The sequence below is a fragment of the Cervus elaphus genome, chromosome 23, assembly GCF_910594005.1.
Source record: "Cervus elaphus chromosome 23, mCerEla1.1, whole genome shotgun sequence".
Classification (NCBI taxonomy): domain Eukaryota; kingdom Metazoa; phylum Chordata; class Mammalia; order Artiodactyla; family Cervidae; genus Cervus; species Cervus elaphus.
The window spans coordinates 11105159-11121699 of record NC_057837.1 but is presented as its reverse complement, the minus strand read 5'-3'; the positions used below and the strand labels follow the sequence as shown (position 1 = coordinate 11121699).

Sequence of the window (16541 nt, the reverse complement as noted above, 5' to 3'; positions counted from 1 at the left end):
TCTAAATTAACTGTATCGACTGCGACAAATAGGAATTTGATATTGATTTATTTTTATTGATGCATTTAAAACACATTATTTACTTCAAAAGTCATGTCTCACCACAAGCATTGTTGAACTGTATAACAAGGTTTTACATGTTCATTTTGTCTAAATTATAGTTAAAAATCTATGTGTTTTTTCCTTAATCTGAGAAAGTACATTCCTAGGACTCTGGACTCAGTCAGAAGGACATGGCCTTTGTTACTTCTTTTGTAGAATTAGGAACTTTGACTAAATCAATGACTCTCATACCCTATAAAAAGTTTCTTTTTTTCCCAAAGAACGGAACCTTTCTTTTAAAAAAGACAACTCCTGCCGGAACCGTGTTACATAAAATGGAGACAAGCATAGAGCCTTGTAGCTGAAGAGCGGCCAGAGGCCCCGCAGCTGTGACTTCTCTGTTCCTCAACCCTGCAGTGACCCCTGTGGGACCTTCCCCGTCTATGGGACACAGTTCAGAAACACACTTAGGAGAGAATCCCTCTGGCTAAGCATCTTCAGAATCGAAACTTGCTGGTACACTGTTTCTTGTGTGTCAATTTTCTCACCTTTCTGTCTTTTCCTTAAATGGAAAAGTTTGAAGAAAATCAGAGATGTGTTTGTTGTTCTCCTTGTTAACATTCGACTTCAGACTTCTTCCTCCATTTGAACATGATTTGAACGTTGCAGCGGATTCTTAACCACTGGACCACCAGGGAGGTAGACATGTTCATTTAAAACAGTGCCTGGGAATTCCCTGGTGGGCCAGTCATTAGGGATCTGGGCTTTCACTGCCAGGGGCCCTGTTCAGTCCCTGGTTTGGAAATTAAGATCCCACAGTCTGGGAAAAAAGAAACAAAAAAACAAACCGGAAACAAAAAAGCAGTGCCTACAGTTGTGTTGGTCATCTTACCTTAGAAGGAAGAGTATTTCGCCCCCACAGAATTCAATAAAAGTGGTCTCATTTTGAATGAGAAAAAAAATCTAGCCTAGAAAGATTCCTGAGTTGGTTCTTGGGCAGAAACAAATGAAGAACAATCTGAAACCCCTCCCTGGTGGCCCTGGGGGAGCTTCTAGGTGCGTCTGACTCCTGTTAGTTCCCCCAGAGCCTGTGTGGCCGGTGCTGCCAGCAGAGCTGCTCCTGGGGCGAGGAGGGCTCTGCCTCACACACCCACCCCACCGGGCTTGGTCACTTTCCCTCTACTGCTTTTTCTTTATGGACTTCAGACTCGGGTGTGGCAACTGTCCTGGTGGTCCAGTGGTTAAGACACCATGCTTCCACTGCAGGGGGAACTTGTTCCATCCCTGGCTGGTGAACTAAGATGCCAAAGCCATGCGTGGTCGGCCAGAAAAAAAAAAAAAAAATCGGGTGTGATTTTGATCGCTCATGTCATAGCCCCTCTTGATATCACCTAGAATTGTATTCGAGGGCTAGGTAAGTAAAAGGCACATTTGTGAAAATTAACACTGGTTAAAACAGCATAAACAGGTTATCTGCTTTCCTTGATGTGTTTTATCCCGGCCCTCTGTCCTTTTGTGAGCTGTGATGGGAGAGGACACAAACACAGTCAAATGGTATCAGATAAAACAGCAGCACACTCAGCCATCAGATTCCCTCCTGTTTTGTTTTGTTTTGTTTTGTTGTCGGTAACTCTACACAGCCTGTGGGATCTTAGTTCCCAACCAGGGATTGAAGCTGGGCTCTTGGCTGTGAGAGTGCAGAGGCCTAGCCACTGAGCCACCAGAGAATCCCCAAATCCCCACGTGTTTGATGGGTCAGAGGGAAGCTGATAAGTATTATCAGAGACGCAAAGGAAATCTGAGACTGGATCAAACAAAATGGCCATTTCATTCTGCTCCCAGGTAGTCAAGGTTTTTGTTGTTGTTTTCTAATATGTACTTATTTAGCTTCAGCAGCCTTCCCTGCAACATGCGGGATCTTTAGTTGGGGCATTCGATCTCTTAGCTGCGGCATGTGAGATCTCGTTCCGTGACCAGCAGTGGAGCTGGGTCCCCTGCATTGGGAACTTGGAGTCTTAGCCACTGGACTACCAGGGAAGTCCCTCAACAAGTGTTTTTGAGCACTTATTATGTGCTAGACAATATGTAGAAGCTCAGAAGGTAAAATGAAAGCAATACAATATCTCTGTGAAATGAAAGCTATGCAAGAATATTCTTTCTAGTATTGATCCACATGGCAAAAGTCTGGACACAGCCTTTTCAATTTAAGATTAGTTAAGGTCCAGATAGTCAAAGCAGTGGTTTTTCCAGCAGTCATGTAAGGATGTGAGAGTTGGATCATAAAGAAGGCTAAGTGGCAAAGAATTGATGGTTTTGAATTGTGGTGCTGAAGATTTTTGAGGCAAAAGGAGATCGAACCAGTCAACCCTAAAGGAAATCAACCTTGAATAGTCATTGGAAGGACTGATGCTGAAGCTGAAGCTCCAATACTCTGGCCACTGATGGGAAGAGCCAACTCATTGGAAAAGACTCTGATGCTAGGAATGATTCAGGGTAGGGAGGAGAAGGGGACAACAGAGAATGAAATGGTTGGATGGCATCAGCGATATGACATGAACTTTGGAAAACTCTGGGAGATGGTGAGGGACAGGGGAGGCCTGGTGTGTTGCAGTCCATGGGGTCGCAAAAAGTTGGGCATGACTTGTGACTGAACAACAATAAATTAATAGATCCACCTGATGAAATTGATGCATCATCGTAAAAAAGAAGTTTGAGACATTGTTATACTAGCAGTTTAGCAAATTCAAACCCACCTTCCAGTGAGAGCTACTAGAATGGTCAGTCCATACAGCACAAGGAAGAGTAGTCCCCACTCGCCACAAATAGACAAAGCCTGCAGCAACGAAGACCCAACACAGCCAAAAATAAATAGATTTTTTTTTTTTTTTGAAGAAAAAAGGTGAAAGAATGTCTCCTTGAGAAGGTGAATTCTGCTGAGTTTTGAAGGATATAGAGACCAACACATCCAGTAGACCTTTGTTGAGTATTTACAATGTGTCAGCCATAAGACCACATGCTAGTTGGGGAGCCAGAAGATAAACACACATATAAGTAGTCCACCTTCAGGTCTGATAGTGTATAACCCAGGCAGAGACGTTCCACAGCCAACAGCTGCATTTAGTGCTCAGAGGCCGCAGTAGAAATGTACTCATTCAAGTTCTGTGCCAGGTGTGGGAAGCATGCTTGGAACTAGAGCCCCAGGCCTGCTTCTCTAGCACATACCGGTGACATTTTGACCTACAAGTATCTCCTGCGTTGATTTCTTTCTGTGTGACGTCAGGTGAAGCACAGGCAGAGAAAAGAGTTGGGAAGTGTGCAGCTCACTGAACATCCATTGAAAGCAGCCCTGGGCCCCCAGCATCCCTCCTCAAGTGCCCCTGGGGTCCCTCTGGCTCCGACAGTTGCCACTATCTTGATGAGAACAGCAGAGATTTGTTTGCCTGTTTCTGAACTTCATACAGGTGGATATATATACAGCGCATGCTCAGTGCATGCTCTGGTTCTTTTACTCGGTATCATGTCTGCAGTCTGTATTCAGAGAGTGCAGGTCAGTGTCCATTTATTGTGTCTGTCAGTGTTTTTTGTTTCCCCTGTTGTCGTCTTTCATTGTCTGACTGGATTACAGTTTATTTACCCATTTTCTTTAAGTACTTCTGGATCATTTCCAATATTCTTTTAATAAATTATGTTTTTGCTGAAAAAAGAAAGTGAAATGGAAACATTTCAGACAATCACACTGAAAGAGGTTAGCACCAGCATACTTAAGCAAAACGTAAGTCTCAAAGATCTATTTCAGATAGATGGAAAACTATCCCAGGCAGAAGGTCGGAAATGAAGGAAGAAACGAAAAACAAAGTGGCAAATATTTGAATAATTCTAAATGAACATTGGCTATATAAAACAAAAATATCTTGTACAGAGTTAATATAAATGATAACACAGACACAAATTATCAGACGTGCTTTGTGTAGTCCCTGAAGAGGGTAAAACTTTTAAGCTCCATAAGAAAGCGAGTCTCTAGGGTAAAAAGCATTAGTGAACTGAAGTGGGTCAGCGTTGTATAGTGACAAAAGATTCCATTTGCCAAGAGGATATAAATGTATATTCTGTGACCCAGCAATCCCATTCTTAGGTGCGTATACGCCAGAGAAACTCTTAGGACATATGTGTGAGTGTTCAGAGCTTTTTTTTCCCCCCAGTGTAGGGGCGGGGGATTTAATCAGGAAAGGAACCTTGGTGGAGGACTAGCCTAGGTGCTGGCATGTTCTCTTTCTTAGTGGGTAGTGAAGGCATGGATATTTATGTGCTAATGTTTGTGGTCATCAGACGCCTCTTTTCTGCACTGTTTTCTAACTATCTTATCTAATTCCCTTTTATGGCGTTGTTGATAGTGTTTTTTTGGTGAACGGCTTATGATTCACTCTTAATTGGTTAAAAGGTTTTTAAAACCTCAAGTAAATATTTGAAAAAACAAATGTCCTCAGTGCTGAAGGCAACATAAGATCTTCCATCTGAGAAAACCCCAAAGGCCAGTGTACTATGTATATGGCCTGTTGAAAGCAGTGTTGACCGCTTTTCTCAAAATCACAGGTTAACTTCGAGGAATTTAAGGACGGTTTCATGGCTGTGTTGTCATCACAGGCTGGTCTTGCCTCCTCAGATGAAGACAGTGGGCCTTTGGAGTCAGGTAAGAGGCCCTTCTGGTCTTTTTTACATCTCTTTCCGTGATTCTGTGACTTCTGGAATGTGATGTTGTACCTGAACAATGCAGCAGGTCTATGATCCCCAGCCGCATGGACTGGGACCATGGACTGCAGCACTTGGGTTTTTTTCTTCTTTGGCTTCCTTATTTGTGAAATGGTTCTGCAAGGGGAAAACTCTTGTATTTTCGTCTGCACTGCACAAAATCCTCTGAATACCCTGGCACTTCTGGTCACCAGATCTGTGTGGTTTCCCCCGCACCAGGCCATTTTGCAACACCAGCTGGGTGTCCTACAGTTCAACTCCATTCTGACACCATCCCCCTGGACACAGCTTCAGACCCCACAGGCTAAGACAGCAATGCCTTCAGACAACGATCTCAAGTCCAGCTTGTCTCCTTTGCTTCTGACCCACTGCTAAAGATCAGAGGCGCCCACGGCCTCCTCAGGTTCAATTAATTTGCTAGAGCAGCTCAAGGAAACCCATTAATGGATCAGCAGTTTATTGCAAAGGATGTAACTCAGGGTGAGAGGTGCATGGGCTGTGGGAAGAGGCTCAGAGCCCTCATACCCTCTCTGGGCCTCAGTCTTCTCTGGTCTCCCCATGTTCAGCAACCCAGAAGGTCTCTGAATGCTGTCCTTTTGGGGTTTATGGAGGTTTCGTTACAGAGTCATGACTGATCCAGTGATGGGGCATCAGTGATTGAATTCAACATCCAGCCTCTGAGCTCTCTAGATGTCAGGGGTAGGGCTGAAAGTTCCAATCTCTAATCACATCCTTGGTTTCCCTGGTAACCAGCCCTTGTCAAGGTGTAGTTCTCAAAGTCACCTGATCAGCATAAACTTGGGTGTGGTTGCTGTTATCACTTAGGAAATTGGAGGGTTTTAGAAGCTGTGCAAGGAATGGGAGGAAGACCAAATTCATGTTTATTCGAAGTCACAATCTCAGGAATGTCAAGTAATATGTAGTGCGGTCCTTACAGTGTAGGGTGTAGACAAGATAAAGTGGGTGTGGACAGGTGGAAGAATTTGATCATCCAAAGCGCAGTGCAGGTGTAAGGTGCTGGCCAGGCTGGGAGGCTGGTGGAGCAAGCAGGATGCCAGCAGCTGAGGCAGCCCTCCGCCTGTCTTCTATCTCAGACAATAGTGCTCTGTGCTCCTCCAACTTCTCAGACCCTGGTTTCCGGTAGGACCCGTAAAACAAAGGTAATATTTCAAAACAAGTGAAGAGGGGCTTGGATACTTGTCAGGAGGTGGAGGTAGAATTCTGGAGAGAGGCCCGCCTGGAGTTGTGGCCTGTGGGTCCAGTGGGAAGGTGATGGCGGACGTGCTCCTTAGAAGATGGGCCAACTCCTTGGCTGGCAGCGCCTGCCGTGCTCTGGCCGGATGACCCGTCGAGGCTGCATGTGAGGAGTGCTGGGAGGGAGAGTGCAGTGGCCAGCGGGTCCGTTCCTCCCTCACGGTCCGTTCCTCCCCTTGGTCAGGGGCCTTGGTCAGGAGCAGGTGCATGACTGGGGCAGCGGGTGCCATTGGGGGGTTTGGGGCTTTGTACCTTTCATGTAGATTCCAGTGAGCCCCCCCAGCGCCCCCCACCCCTGAAATTCTGTGGCTGATCGTTCCCATTACTCAGGTGAGGTTTTCTAGTCTGGAGCTAGGCCCTTGGGGAAGCACTTGTGGCCTCCCCTGGGGCTGAAATCGGTTGGTGTCCCACAGCCTGCTGCTGGAGCCACGTAGGAGCTCTGACCTGCGGGAGAGGAGGCTGATGGGGCAGGAGTCTGATAAGGGGGCGGAGTCAGAACGGGGGTGGAGTCAGAACGGGGGGTGGAGTCTGATAAGGGGGCGGAGTCTGCCCGGGGGAGGAGTCTGACAGGGTAGAGGAGCCTGACCGGGGAGGAGCCTGATACAGTGGTGGAGTCTGACCAGGGGGAGGAGCCTGACGGGGGAGCTGTCTGATAAGGGGTTGGGCGTGACGGGGTCGGGGGTGTGCAGAGGGAGTCTGACTTGGGGAGTAGTCTGACCAGGGGTAGGAGCCAGCTTGTCAGCGGCCGCCCTGGGACCTGAAGGGTCCGGTCATTGGTTGCTTTGTCTCAGGTTTCTCTTCCCTGAGGTGGGAAGAAGGCCACTTGCCTTTCCCGACTTGGGGTGTGATCGTGTGACCCTGGGCGTGAAGGTGCCTGAGAAAGGCCACGCCCATGTCATCGCTCCCTTTTCTGTGCTGGAACTCCTGTGAGTCCTCAACTTGTGTCCTCTTCGTGACTGGTGCTTTTCTCTGCCAACCCCCGTTTTGTTTTGTGTTGTTTTTCTCTTTCAATTTTCAGAGCTTTCCTCAATTACCCAGTCAGTGGGTGGGTCAGTCATAGGCCTGCCTGAGGTGGCTCGGCCAGGGCTGGTGCACAGGGGCGGCCCCTGTTGTGAGAGCCCAGTGAGCCCTGCCCCTGCCCTCCGGGGCTGTGTGCTTCCCATGCGGGCCACCCTCGCGGTCTCCCCCATGGGCTTCATCCCTGCCTCCCCGGCCAATCCACAGCATCCCTCTCTCCGACTTTCTAATCTGCCTGCTGGTCCTTCCCAGCGACTCATGCCACGATTGGAAACATGTGCTTTGATGCTCCAGGAATGTGCGTGGCACCCTGGGGCCAAATGGCTGGGGTTTTGAAGAACATTCTGCTTCTCAGTCGTTCTGCTCCTTCAGTGAAGGCCATCACAGAACACGTAACCAAAAAAGTTTTTTTGTTTTTTGCTTGTTTAATCTTTTGGCCATGCCTCTCAGCATGCTGAGAGCATTCTGGTCCAATGAATAAATATGCACACACAGGAGACACAAGGCTCTGTCATTTTTGAGACTGCATCCAAGTACTGCATTTGGGACTCTTTTGTTGACCATGATGTCTACTCCATTTCTTGTAAGGGATTCCTGCCCACAGTAGTAGATATAATGGTCATCTGAGTTAAATTCACCCATTCCTGTCCATTTTGGTTTGCTGATTCCTAGAATGTCAACATTCACTCTTACCATCTCCTATTTGACCACTTCCAATTTGCCTTGATTCATGGACCTAATGAATTATCCTATGCAATATTGCTCTTTGCAGCATCGGACCTTGCTTCTATTCGGTCACATCCTCACCTGGGTATTGTTTTTGCTTTGGCTCCATCCCTTCATTCTTTCTGGAGTTATTTCTCCATTGATCTCCAGTAGCATATTGGGCACCTACTGACCTGGGGAGTTCGTCTTTCAGTATCCTATCATTTTGCCTTTTCATACTGTTCATGGGGTTCTCAAGGCAAGAATACTGAAGTGGTTTGCCATTCCCTTCTCCAGTAGACCACATTCTGTCAGACCTCTCCACCATGACCCGTCTGTCTTGGGAGGCCCCATGTGGCATGGCTTAGTTTTATTGAGTTAGACAAGGCTGTGGTCCATGTGATCAAATTGGCTAGTTTTCTGTGATTATGGTTTCAGTGTGTTGGCCCTCTGATGCCCTCTCACAATACCTACTGTCTTACTTGGGTGTTTTGTACCTTGGACGTGCGGTATCTCTTCATGGCTGCTCCAACAAAGTGCAGCCGCTGCTCCTTACCTTGGACGAGGAGTATCTCCTCATGGCTGCCCCTCCTGACCTTGAACGTGGAGTAGCTCGTCTCGGCCCTTCTGTGCCGACGCAGCTGCCGCTCCTTGGACGTGGGGTTTCTCCTCTCAGTCGCCTTCCCTGACCTCGGACTTGAGGTAGCTCCTGTTAGTCAGCAAACACAAGACCGGGAGCTGACTGTGGGTCAGATCATGAACTCCTTATTGCCAAATTCAGACTTAAATTGAAGAAAGTTGGGAAAAGCACTAGACCATTCAGGTATGACCTAAATCATATTTCTTAGGATTATACAGTGGAAGTGAGAAATAGATTTAAGGGACTTGGTCTGATAGACAGAGTGCCTGATGAACTATGGATGGAGGTTCATGACATTGTACAGGAGACAGGGATCAAGACCATCCCCATAGGAAAGAAATGCAAAAAAGCAAAATGGCTGTCTGAGGAGGCCTTACAAATAGCTGTGAAAAGAAGAGAAGTGAAAAGCAAAGGAGAAAAGGAAAGATATTCGCATTTGAATGCGGAGTTCTAAAGAATAGCAAGGAGAGATAAGAAAGCTTTCCTCAGCTATCAATGCAAAGAAATAGAGGAAAACAACAGAATGGAAAAGACTTGAGATCTCTTCAAGAAAATTAGAGATACCAAGGGAACATTTCATGCAAAGATGGATTCGATAAATGGTATGGTCCGAACAGAAGCAGAAGATATTAAGAAGAGGTGGCAAGAATACACAGAAGGACTGTACAAAAAAGATCTTCACGACCCAGATAATCACGATGGTGTGATCTCTCACCTAGAGCCAGACATCCTGGAGTGTGAAGTCAGGTGGGCCTTAGAAAGCATCACTATGAACAAAGCTAGTGGAGGTGATGGAATTCCAGTTGAGCTATTTCAAATCCTGAAAGATGGTGCTGTGAAAGTGCTGCACCCAATATGCGCGCAAATTTGGAAGACTCAGCAGTGGCCACAGGACTGGAAAAGGTCCCCAAGCAAGGCAATGCCAGAGAATGTTCAAACTACTACACAATTGCACTCATCTCACACACTAGTAAAGTAACGCTCAAAATTCTCAAAGCCGGGCTTCAGCAATACGTGAACTGTGAACTTCCAGATGTTCAAACTAGTTTTGGAAAAGGCAGAGGAACCAAAGATCAAGTTGCGAACATCTGCTGGCTCATAGAAAAAGCAAGAGTTCCAGAAAAACATCTATTTCTGCTTTATTGACTATGCCAAAGCCTTTGACTGTGTGGATCACAATCAACTGTGGAAATTCTGAAAGAGACGGGAATAGCAGACCATCTGCCCTGCCTCGTGAGAAACCTATATGCAGGTCAGGAAGCAATAGTTAGAACTGGATATGTACCAACAGACTGGTTCCAGACAGGAAAAGGAGTACGTCAAGGCTGTATATTGTCACCCTGCTTATTTAACGTATATGCAGAGTACATCATGAGAAACGCTGGGCTGGAAGAAGCACAAGCTGGAATGCCGGGAGAAATATCAATAACCTCAGATATGCGGATGACACCACCCTTGTGGCAGAAAGTGAAGAGGAACTAAAAAGCCTGTTGATGAAAGTGAAAGAGAAGAATGAAAAAGTTGGCTTAAAGCTCAACATTCAGAAAACTAAGGTAATGGCATCTTGTCCCATCACTTCATGGGAAATAGATGGGGAAACAGTGGAAACAGTGTCAGACTTTATTTTTTTGGGTTCCAAAATCACTGCAGATGGTGACTGCAGCCATGAAATTAAATGACATTCACTGCTTGGAAGGAAAGTTATGACCAACATAGATAGCATATTAAAATCAGAGACATTACTTTGCCAACAGAGGTCCAGCTAGTCAAGGCTATGGCTTTTCCAGTGGTCATGTATGGATGTTGGACTGTGAAGAAAGCTGAGCGCCAAAGAATTGATGGTTTTGAACTGTGGTGTTGGAGTAGACTCTTGAGAGTCCCTTGGACTGCAAGGAGATCCAACCAGTTCATCCTAAAGGCGGTCAGTCCTGGGGGTTTCTTGGAAGGACTGATGCTGAAGCTGAAACTCCAGTACTTCGGCCACCTCATGTGAAGAGTTGACTCTTTGAAAAAGATCCTGATGCTGGGAGGGATTGGGGGCAGGAGGAGGAGGGGATGACAGAGGATGAGATGGTTGGATGGCATCGCCGACTCAATGGACATGAGTTTGAGTAAACTCTGGGAGTTGGTGATGGACAGGGAGGCCTGGCGTGCTGCGATTCATGGGTTCTCAGAGACTTGGACATGGCTGAGCGACTAAAGTGTTGCCTGTCCTGCGGGATCAGAAATGATAGGTTTACATTACACTGTGAGTTTGGATCAGAATGTGCTCTTGAGCCAATGCATGTTCCCTGCTTCTTCCCAGCCTTAGCCACTAGCTGGGAAGAGAAAAACACTCATTGCTCTTTCCTGGGAGCCAGGCTGAGGCAGGTTGAACATGCGCTCCAGCTGTTCTCCACACCCAGGTTACATTTAATCACAGCGCAGTGTCCGCCGCACAGACACAGGGCAGGAGTCCCCTCACCGTGGGGAAGTGACCACAGCCCGTGACCGCATGCACGCCAACCCGCCCCCTCCCCACCTGTGGGGACAGACCCGTGACTGAGGGTCTTGCGCTCTTTTTCCCTCCAGTGAGGGTCCAGCTCGTGGCCTCACCACGTGACGTTTGTACCCTGGTAATGTCCCTGGCAGCTTTCTCTGAACCTTACCATCTGGCACCCGGGACCTGAAGTGCTGAGGGCTCTCCCCCTTCACTGTAGGCGAGCCGTTTGATTTCATCTCCTCTCGAGTCCGGTGGCAGAGAGGAGAACAGTTCCACAGAGTGAGGGAGCAGAATCTAGGCTGCGGCGAGGAGGAGAGCGTGGGGCTGGGCAGCTCCTTCAGGGTGTTTGGTTCTGGGTTGAGCACCATTCAGGCTGCAGGGGAAGGGGGCAGCATAGTTGAGGGAGAGGGTTTTTTTTTCTTTAATATATTTTGAAGTGAAGGATAATTGCTTTACAGTGTTGTGTTAGTTTCTGCCAAACATCAGCGTGAATCCGTCGCAGGACAGAGGGCTTCTTTGTCTTTAAAGATGGCAGCCATCTTGTTCAAAGCCTCTTGGTCCCTGCTTTTCCTTCTGTCAGACGCTGTTTTCCCAAGCAAGACTAGATACCCTGTTAGCTCAGTTGGTAAAGAATCCACATGCAATGCAGGAGACCCTGGTTTGATTCCTGGGTCAGGAAGATCCACTGGAGAAGGGATCAGCTACCCACTCCAGTATTCTTGGGATTCCTTGGTGCTTAGGAATTCCTTGGTGCTTTCCTCTGGTAAAGAATCTGCGTGCATTGCGAGAGACCTAGGTTCTATCTCTGGATTGGGAAGGTCCCCTGGTGAAGGGAATGGCTACCCACTCCAATATTCTGGCCTAGAGAATTCCATGGACTGTATAATCCATGGCATAGCAAAGAGTCAGATACGACTGAGTGACCATCACTTTCACTTTTCATGCTTTTTATAAATGGCCTTTATTGTATTGAGTAAATTTCTATTTTATTGAAAATTTTTTTACCATAAATGGATTTTGAATTTTGTCAAGTGTTTTTATGCATAGTCTTACTTTTAGTTCTTACTTGAATGTTGGTAGAATTGAGCTTTGAATCCGTTTGATCGTAAACTTTTAACTTTGGGGAGTTTTTTTTTTTTAATTAATATCTGAATCTCCTTATTTATTACTGGAGTTTTGAGTTTTTCTACTTTTGTATTTTTTCTTGTTTTAGTCTTGACAGCATGTATGTTTCTCAGAATTTATCTATTTCTTCTAAGTTTTCCAGTTTGTAATTGTTCATCAATAATAATAGTCCCTCATGATTATGCTTCTTTACTTCTGAGGTATCTGTTGTAATGTCGCTTTCCTTTCTGTGTTTATTTCAGTTTCCTCTCATTTCCTCTTACCTTAGGTAGGCTTTATTGATAATATTTGTTTCTTTCAAAAAATGCACTTCCAGTTCTTGCACGTGCACCCTGGGCATTCTGGCACACAGGCAATGTGTTTAGAGGTGAACACATTGCTTAGCAACGTGTTGCTTAGCAACGATCATTCTGGGATGTAAGATTCTAAACCGTTGAGCTTCCCAGCTGGGAGGTTGTGGCGGGCCGGCTCTGGCTTACCTCTAGTGCTCCTGTTGGGTTTAGGGGCCTGTGAAGAGCCGAGGGGGAGGTGAGGTGTGTTTGGAGTCTGTAGGCTCTGTGATGAAGAAGACTTTTGGCTTCAGGAGTAAGAAGGGCAGCTCGCCCTTCGGCTCCTCCATCAGCCCGGGGAGAGACGGCAGTCATAGAATCAACTTCCAGCCCGGGTACCGCATCCGAGACAAGGACCTCGGAAAGATCCACAGAGCTGCCAGCGTAGGCAACGTAGCTAAAGTGCAGCAGGTCCTGTTGCTCGGGAAGAGTGGCCTGAATGACAAGGACAAGATGAACAGGTAAGCAGGGAGGAAGGGCCTGGCAGGGGTCCCTCCTGTGAGTCTCCCCTCCAAGGCTGTTGGACACCTTCCTGGGATCCAGCGCCCCACAGACTTGATAGGCTGCAAAAGCCTTAGCTGGTTTCGGACCCGCTTATAATTCCCCTTATAGAGCACTTTACTGGCCGTTTTAAAGTTATTTAACTGAATGTCAGTAATCACAGAACTTAAATAAAACATGAATAGCAGGCACAGGCGCCCAGGCGGGGCTCAAGCCGGTCGTGTGGGCCCACCCTCGCCGGCATCTCCCCTTTAAGTGAACGCGAGGGCGGCTCGCTGAGACCCACGGAAGAGTTCAGTGGGTCTCCCGGTTAACTGGCCTGGGGGAGCCCCTAAGGCCGCAGTCGGGAGAGGCGGGGCGAGGGGCGGTATCAGAGAGGAGGGACGGGATGGGGAGGCCAGAGGGAACCTGAGTTGCAACTGAGAGGCGGGCCTGATGGTGAGGGCGGGGCTGTTTGTCAAGGGGGCGTGGTCAGTCCGGAGGCGGGGTTAGGGGTTGGAGCGTGACCAGATAGAGGACAGTGGCTGGAGAGGAGCGGCCACGGAGGGGAAAGAGGTGTGGCTAGAGTGTATCGGTGGAGGCGCGCAAGGGACCCATAGTCTATGGACGGGCTTGAATTATGGGGAGGGGCTTTAACAACGGCAGAAGAGCGGTGGAATTGAGGATGGGGTCCCGAAGAAAGGGTCCTGTGTGAAGGGGTGGGGGTGGGCCTGGCCTCCTTGAAGGCTTGATAATGTGTGACTGTCCTATTGTGTACTCTGTGACCCCCAAGCCCTGCATAACGCCCATTGGAGAGGGAATCTAGTGAAGAGCGGCAGTGTGTGGGTAATGAGGGGTGGACTGGCAGATGTGGTATGCCTGGTATTTACTGTAAATGGTGCTGACCTGGCCCTGGCCCAGCAGTGCACTGTGGGATCCACATCCAGGCTTCCCAGAAGAGACAGTGAAAGACCTCAGTTTCACAACCCATCCAGGAATGCACTCTGCTGTGTGTCTCTAAGGGAGAACTGTGCCCTCTCTGGGCCCATTTCCCTACGGTAAAGTGGGTAACATGGGTATATGGAAGGAATCTCTGATTGTGAACTGAGACCTGAAGCAACAGAGATGTGAGGGAATGCTGCAATGGGCAGTGTCTTGAGGCTGGTACAGACTGGCATTGAGCCCAGAACTGAGCCCAGGACTTGGAGAAGGGAAAGCAAATTTGCCCAGATGCTCCACAGCAGCGGCCCCAGGACTAAAGCGCTGGGCAGAACATGGTGAGAAGGGGTAGGAAGAGTTGTGGTAAAGGCAACAGGGAAAAGCATGACCATCACCACCATCCTTAGGCCCTGGGCCAAGTATTTTATGTGTGGTGTCTCATTTCATACTCCACACAGCTTGGGCAGTGACAGAGTAGGACACAAAGGTCCAGAGAAGTGAAGTGACTGCCTAATTCTACACAGCCAGTTCAGTGATGGGGCCTCGGCCTCGGGGGTGTCACCTTAGAGCCCATAAGCTGTCCTGTAGGCAGTGACCTCTATCCATGTTACCCTGTGCCTGCTACCCCTCAGCCTCAGCTTGGCTGCTATAAAAGGAGACCCACTGTGTGCTTGGCATCCAGTAGGATGCAGTCAGTGCTACTGCTCTGTCTCCATGACAGTGAAAGCCACTCACATTCAAGGAGGCTAGGTACCAGGCCCCGGGCAAATGACACAAGTATGAGTCCTCAGCAGCCTCAGAGATGGAGACCATTGCCCCATTTCAACAATGGCGAAACTGAGGGTTTGAAAGTTCAGGTCGTCTGTTCAAGGTTGAAAGGCTGAAGTGGTAGGACTGGGATGTAAGCCCATAGGTCCAAAGCCCGTGTCTTTAACCCCTACACCATTCTGCCTCTTGTGATGAAGAGGCTTTCTGCTCTATTTTCTTTAGCTTACTGTTAATAGAATTCCAGAATGATCCTATCTCCTGTAGCTCAGTCGGTAAAGAATTCACCTGCAATGTAGGAGACATGGGTTCAATTCCTGGGTCGGAAAGATCCCCTGGAGAAGGGAATTGCAATCCACTCCAGTATTCTTGACCAGGAGATCCCATGAACAGAGGAGTCTGGTGGTTACAGTCCATGAGGTTGCAAGAGTCGGACACGACTTAGTGACTAAAGCACCACCATGCTCAATGAATTAGCTTCTTAAAATCTTAGTCTGTGTCAGGTACTGTGTTAAGCACATCACGAATGTAAAAAAAAAACGTGAATAGCATCTTTTTTTCCTCTTCTTTCTCCTCCTTTTCATTTGTTGTTATGCATCGTTAACATGGTGTACTCATGAGTAACAGCTCTCAAGTTCTATAGCCCTCAAGAAATCTTCTGGAACTCCCTGGCTTTCGCATTGTTTTTCTCATGTGATTTATGAAAACTCTTCTTCCCATGGATCGTCCATTGTGGATATTGGCAGTGGGCAGACTTTTGAGGTTGTTGGCATCTTATTTTTAATGTACACATTTTTATACCATAATGTTATATATTCCAGAAAACTGCATAGTGAGAAAAATAATCCCCATGACAGGTCAGCTTCTGGGTTAAAAATTCTTCAGATACAATGCAATATCCATTTTATATCACTGTACACTTATGTGTATATATTCCTTGCTGAAGGACCTTAGAAGACAGCTTTGAAGTAGGAAGCTGAATGTGTTCTTGAATAGGAAGACGTTTTCTTAGGATATATGGTCTTTCCATATTTAAACCAAATAAACATATCGTGGTTTTAAAGATTTTGCTTTACACATGCTGTCTTTAATTGTGATGAAATCGGAAGTTTTGTATAGTAGGCAAAGATTTGCCCTTTTAGATTATCAAAATTTGCTTGATGACGTTTTCTATTAGTAAAGATAAATTATGTGTAGATGGTAGAGAAATAACCTGGTAACTATTAAGAGAAAAGTAACTAGATTTTTATCTCACCAAAAAGTTTCAGATGGAGTATGGATCAAACATTTGAAATACACAGGGTGAGAAAAGTAGCAGAAGAAAACTGAAATTCCTATTGGTACTTTTTTTGTGTGCTGACAATGACGTTTTTTTTCTTGTTCTACTGGTTACTAACCTTATTATCTTTTTAATTAGATGGTAATTGCTTTACAGTGTTGTCTTGGTTTCTGCTGTACAACATCATAAATCAGTTGTAAGTATACACATATCGCACCCCAGAGACTTTTCTAAGAATGATTTCAAAGGCAAACACTCTGGAGTTTCCTGGGTTTCCACACCAGAAAAAAAAAAAAAAGAAAAAACCAAATCTGAAAGTTGATTTAGCAACCCCCCAAATTTAAAAATGTCTGTAGAGCAAGCTGTCTGTAGGGAAGTCGGGTGAGCAGACAGGGTTTATCTTTCTGGCACTCATAGGAATGTGGCACAGATAAAAATAATTTGTCACTTTCAATTTATTTGTGAGGATTGGTATCCTATGGCAACTTTCAGCCTTTTCAGAAGTCAAGGGAATCTTGGGAATTTCCTGGTCGTCCAGTGGTTAAGACTCACTGCTCTGGGCCCAGGGTTCGATCTCTGGTGAGGGAACTAAAATCCTGCAAGCTACAAGGATATATTGTCCAACATGGGGAATATAGCTAATATTTTATAGTCACTTTAAATGCGGTGTAACCGTTCACAGTTGTGGATCACTGTGTCGTGACCTGTATTATATAATAACATATAACATACGTCATC

The 16541-nt window shown here is 46.7% G+C and overlaps 3 protein-coding genes across 8 annotated transcripts in view; 1 reads left to right on the top strand and 2 right to left on the bottom strand.

Moving 5' to 3' along the window:
- LOC122682172 (ninein-like protein) overlaps positions 1–16541 on the bottom strand; it is a 336725-nt gene that overhangs the window by 291145 nt on the left and 29039 nt on the right. The window lies entirely within an intron of this gene.
- Positions 1–16541, top strand: part of LOC122682163 (putative ankyrin repeat domain-containing protein 19) — a 31072-nt gene that overhangs the window by 1822 nt on the left and 12709 nt on the right. Inside the window, exons 2-4 of one of the 2 annotated variants that reach the window (XM_043884980.1) lie at positions 4633–4729; positions 5883–5948; positions 12671–12801. In XM_043884980.1, coding sequence (XP_043740915.1) covers positions 4703–4729; positions 5883–5948; positions 12671–12801 — 224 coding nt within the window. In that variant the 5' untranslated portion in view covers positions 4633–4702. The remainder of the gene's footprint in view (positions 1–4632; positions 4730–5882; positions 5949–12670; positions 12802–16541) is intronic. The other variant, XM_043884981.1, reaches the window with a different exon arrangement.
- LOC122682180 (ninein-like protein) overlaps positions 3553–16541 on the bottom strand; it is a 333523-nt gene continuing 320534 nt past the window's right edge. The window contains exons 1-4 of one of the 2 annotated variants that reach the window (XM_043885029.1): positions 12491–12659; positions 11053–11259; positions 8321–8473; positions 3553–3736 (exon numbers count right to left, since the gene is read on the bottom strand). In XM_043885029.1, the coding sequence (XP_043740964.1) occupies positions 3726–3736; positions 8321–8473; positions 11053–11254 (366 nt within the window). In that variant the 5' untranslated portion in view covers positions 11255–11259; positions 12491–12659 and the 3' untranslated portion in view covers positions 3553–3725. Of the gene's footprint in view, positions 3737–8140; positions 8474–11052; positions 11260–12490 lie in introns of those variants that run through there. The other variant, XM_043885028.1, reaches the window with a different exon arrangement.